Source organism: Helianthus annuus, chromosome 2 (assembly GCF_002127325.2).
Source record: "Helianthus annuus cultivar XRQ/B chromosome 2, HanXRQr2.0-SUNRISE, whole genome shotgun sequence".
NCBI classification, from domain to species: Eukaryota; Viridiplantae; Streptophyta; class Magnoliopsida; order Asterales; family Asteraceae; genus Helianthus; species Helianthus annuus.
Genome location: NC_035434.2, coordinates 67,822,026 through 67,827,315, shown reverse-complemented (window position 1 = coordinate 67,827,315; position 5,290 = coordinate 67,822,026). Strand labels below are relative to the sequence as shown.

General features: G+C 39.1%; 1 protein-coding gene across 1 annotated transcript; it reads right to left on the bottom strand.

Moving 5' to 3' along the window:
* Window positions 1-2,410: 2,410 nt before the first annotated feature.
* LOC110893190 (glutamic acid-rich protein-like) lies at window positions 2,411-4,942 on the bottom strand. The gene has a single exon (XM_022140311.1). It carries the CDS (start codon window positions 4,940-4,942, stop codon window positions 2,411-2,413), a length of 2,532 nt encoding a protein of 843 aa, XP_021996003.1.
* Between the last annotated feature and the right edge of the window lie 348 nt (window positions 4,943-5,290).

Sequence of the window (5,290 nt, the reverse complement as noted above, 5' to 3'; positions counted from 1 at the left end):
GGGTAAACGATTTTGAAACGATGTCACACAAACAATGTTTTCTAAAAGATATAAACCATACGAGTTTTAACGAGTTTTACAAGATATTTTACAAGTTGGTTTTCTAAAACAAATGTTTTTGGGGTTAAGAATCATGGCTACGAGATTTTATAAACTATAACCATCTTGATTTGAGTTGGTTAATTATGTTGCAATACATTTATCAAAAACAAGGTTTGTATTTTGACTCTTGAAGTCTACTAAAGTAATGCAACATGTAAACGAAGCCATAATTCCGACACCCTTATAAAACCTATGTACTCGCCAGCATTTCTTTGCTGACTTTGTTTTTACATATGTTTCAGTTGTTGTTACTTGAAGTGATTTCTAGGATGCATGCGTCACATAGGATCTGGACAAGGCCTTAGTGACATAATAACAATGATAGTCGATATTTAACTTGTTTTTTTTTTGTCAAGACAATGTAATGTTTAATATTATCAATAAAACGAAACTATTTTTGTATCCATGGTTGTGAAACAATTATTCTGTTGCAACACTCCCCGACGTTTCCGCCACAGTTTGTTGTCCTACGTGGTCGGGGTGTGACAGAAGAAGTTGGTATCAGAGCCAATGGTTATAGGGAATTAGGTTATTAGTAATGCTTTGACCTAGACTATAACTTTAGGACCCTAATGAAAGTTTACTTGTGTTTTGATTTTAAAACAATACTGTCACCTACCCTTAGGTGATAACCAGAATAAGTTCGAATCCGCTTTGAAAACTAATCATCTGTTCTAGGATGATTGATTACTAGGTTTTGAACCCTCTATTATAAGGTTTTGAACCCTTTAAGTTTTCAAAGTCTCGTCAAAATTTGGGCCAAAATAATGTGAACACGTGCAAATTGGAAGAGTGAGTGCATGTACCCTGAGTTTTCTGTCTAAGGCTAGAGTGTTGTACAAATCCACATAATCGGACCAGTCACTCTTACCTGGGAACTCTTGGGGTGAGTGTTCACTTATAGGCGAGCATGTGTAGGATCGTTATTGACGATCAAATGAGTCAATCAGAGCATGAACACCACTGTTTATGCAGCGGAAATACACAAACAGCTTGAATCAAAGAGAATGAAGTAGAAATAGAATGTAGATCACTTTAAACACGTTTTCTCATTAATACTTCTCAGAAAAATTCGGCAGCAGTTCGGCTACACATTCGACATTCAGTTACAACTGAGAAAACAAACAGGACTATATATAGGGGCTCTGATTCCGCTCCTAATGACATCATGTCATTTCAGGCGGAATCACTAAGTTGTGATTTCGCTCCAAATGACATGATGTCATTAGGAGCGGAATCAAGACATAACATTCCAAAACCTACAAACAGCCCCCTATACTATGCATAATTAACACATATGACCCCTAGACCCTATACAAGCTTGACTAAGACTAAGACGTAGGCTTTAGACATTCGTGCATCAACAAACTCCCCCTTGGATACAGCCGCAGTCTTCAGTCTTGTCTTCGGGTCTTCAGAGTGACTTGAACGATTCTTCCCTTGACTTAGGCTTCCTCCTAAGCAAATTCCTCACTCTGTCATTCTCTTTCTTCTTTCTCTTATCCTCTTCGACCTGTTGCTTCATCCATTTACCTCTGTTTGCTTCCAGTTTCTTACGTTCACGTTTAGCTTTCTTTTTTTCCTTTTCTTCAAGCTCCCACCATTTAGAATTCCATTTATTTTCAGAATTAATACCTTTCTGAAAACAAATAGACACAACTTGTTGAAACTGCATCGCCTGTTCACGATCCTCAGACTGAAAATGGATCTTGTTTATGAATAGACATTCAATATCCTTGGCCGAGCAATTGACTAACCACATCGGGTCATAAACATGTATAACTCTTATTTCACTTCCTGCTCGATAAGTGATGATAGCCTCAGTCGAGATGCAACTGTATACCCAGCCCAAGAAGCCTTTATAGAAATCTTGCTCCATCTTTGGCACTGGTATATTCTTCATTGTCTTTGTCTTTTTAACATTAAGGATAGTTTCTTCAACCCCTGTTACCGGATCTACCCTCTGCACTCTCTTCGGGTAATGCGGCTTCCAGTGTCGGAAATCTTTCAACGATTCAAACTTTATGTATCCCCACATTGCGACATCATTCTTGCGTACTGGATACCCTAAAGTTCTTACTTTCGACAGTTCCTCAACATCCCACCATGGTAATGACATTATATCATAAAGACGTTCAAAGTACTGTACTCCAAACTCCCTTCTGATCGCGTAAGCATTAACATGAGGCAAGAAACCCCAGCTAATGATGTCACCTAGTGAAATGCTTCGATCTCTCTGATAATACTTCAACGGCCTTTTGAATTTTCTCTCGTGACTATCTTTAAACCACTTCTGCCGTTCTTCCTTCTACATATCCTTTGGAGTACCATCAAAATTCTTGTCTTTTAAGATCTCAGCGACTTTCCTTCTTAACTCATCTCTATTCTCTTCAGTAAAGAACTCCATCAGCGTATGATACTTAGAAGTATCTTCACTTACACTCTCATCATCTGTGCAATCCTCAACCTCAACCCTGTCGTACATATCAGCATCCTCTACATACTTATACTCGTATTCTGGTTGATGATTGATATCGAATGCATTTAATTCTTCTTCAAAATCAAACTTGTAGTCCGGATCCACCATACGTGTCATTTCTTTGATCTCTTCCAATGAATACGTATGTCGGTGCTCACCTTCCTCCATATCAGTTTCTAACCTCAGAATTAACTTTTCAACTTGTTTTACATTCTGATCATCACCATGCTCCCCCTTTCCTTCAGCTCCCCCTGTCTCTTCATTCACAGTATCGTTCAGAAAATCATCAACAGTCCTTTCACTTGACTGTTCATTCACTTTAATTCCCATACCACCTTGAGCATCACCATCGTCATTATCAGAACCATGACTGCTAGCAGAAAAGACTTTCTCATCATCGTCATCTTCCTCATCATCACCCTCTTCTTCATCACCCTCTTCATCGTCACCCTCCTCATCATCTTCCTCATCGTCATCAGCAGCAAGATCTTCTAGTGATACATGTTCTTCAAAGATTGCTGATACGGAAGATATAGGAACTGGATTCTCAATGACTAGAGATGGAACGATTGATCTCTCAACAGCTGCCACACTGCTTTCAGCACCCTTTCCCTTATCTTTCATCTGTTCATCAATCTCGGCTTGGCATTTGGCCCTAAGCTCTTCAACTTGTATTTCTTCGAATCTTTCCTCAATCGACGTTCCAAGCATATTCTCAACAACTTTGTTCAACATGTAGAACTCGTGCTCTTTCAATGCTTTCGCAGCCTCAAGCTCTTTGTTTTTCATCTCGAAATACTTGTTCTGCTCATCTCTGCGAGCCTTTTCTTCTTCCAACTCAGCCACTCGCACTTTCAGGAAATCAATCTCAGTCTGATCTGTATCAATCTTCTTTAACAATGCCTTGTTGTCAGACTCTAATTTCTTCACGCGCATTTCGAGAATCTTTTCACGTTCAGCAACTTTCTTGCTTTCAGCTGCAACTATTTTGTTTTCATTCAACACGTCATCCATTTTCTTTTCTAGCTTCTTAACTTGTTCATCGTTTGCAAAGCCAAAATCTCCAATATCTTCAAGATTATCCGGAGGAATATGAAGACCCTTGTGGCCAGAAGAACCAGGAGTTAGTTGAATTTGAGTGAGTGGCGGTGTTTGAAATATTTCTTGGGATGTGAATAAGGTTTGTTGTTGTGGTGGAGAGAGATGTAGTGGTGAAAGATGTAATGGTGAAGGTTGTCTGGGTGGAGTTGGTTGTTTTGGAGGTGAAGGTTGTCGTGGACGTGTTTGATGTGGTGGAGGTGTTGGTTGTCGTGGAGATTGTATTGGTGGTTGATGTGGTGTAGGCTCAGGTGGTGGTGTAGGTTGTTTACTCGGTTCTTTGGAAGGTTTCTTCTTTAACACTATCTTCGGCTTCGTAATCTTCGTAGTAACTTTCTTTATCTTTGGAGATACAATTCTTTTTCTTGCTCCAGCTTTCTTTTTACCACTCGAAGGTGATTGAGATTCAAAAACGTGCTCAGGAGATGGAACGTATGCAGCATCATCTTTCTCCTGTCTCTTCCTCTTCCTTAGCTGCTTTTCTTTCTCTGTAGCTTCTTGAATTCTTCTTAGACATTCAGTCTCATCTATTTCTTCATCAGAAGAACTCGAAGAACTTGTTGTACTTTTATTGACATCATCACCTTCAACATCATCAATGACCTTCTCTTTTTCAGCTTTCACATTAGCTGCTTGCTCAGTCACTAAATCATCAACATTTAACATCACTTGATCAATATCAGCATATGGATGTTCTTCCGCAGTTACAACCAGCTCTTTAACGTCAGGCTCATCAATCAATAACGTCTTTGCCACTTTCTTTTGCTTTTTCTTTGGCTGTGACGAAGACCCCTCACCCTCCTGTGATTTAGGGGTAACCTTTTTGCCTCTTCTCCTCGTTTCTTTGACAAACCAATCATTACGTGTGGTTTTGAACTCCTCAAGAGTCTTTAGCTCATCAGCATAAGCTGCTTCCTTCATTTCTTCTTCATTTCTCCAGTTTTGATGATCGATTGGATCCGGATCAACAGAATTCGCATCCTTTATAAATCCGAAGAACTCAGCAACTATCTTTGGTTCAGGATGGTTTGGGTGATATCTAGCAAGCTGCTTGAGAGAATCGTTGCTCATGTGTGACTGTACTAACAAATCATTCTTCAACTCACGTTCAATCTCTGGATATGCATGATCGATCAACATCTGCACGAATCTTGGATAAGTCCAAGTCTTACTCTTTGTTGTGATATTCTCGATCATGTAGTGAAAAACAATATGCGAGAAGTTATATTTCTTGTTCAGAACTAATGCAGTGACCCTGTTCATCTAGTAATCACGCATTGTATCGTATCCTCCTTTGGTATGACAAAGAGCCATCAATACAGAATGAATAATAAACTTGTAAGGTTTCTGGAACTTTGACTTTAAATAATTTCCAACGTTTAGAGCACCCACATATCCCATCCTTAACATACACCCTTTGACCATTCGTTCAGGAAATTTTGTTGGCGAGTCTTCTTCGTCTGGAAAATTCACAACCTCACGAATGAGAGTCTCTGTAACCGCAATTGTTTTCTTTTCATTTTGATGCTTCACAACCGAATTTATCACTTTGTTTACTTCATCATATTTTGCATGCTTCCAAAATAGTTTAATATGTGACTTGTATACAGG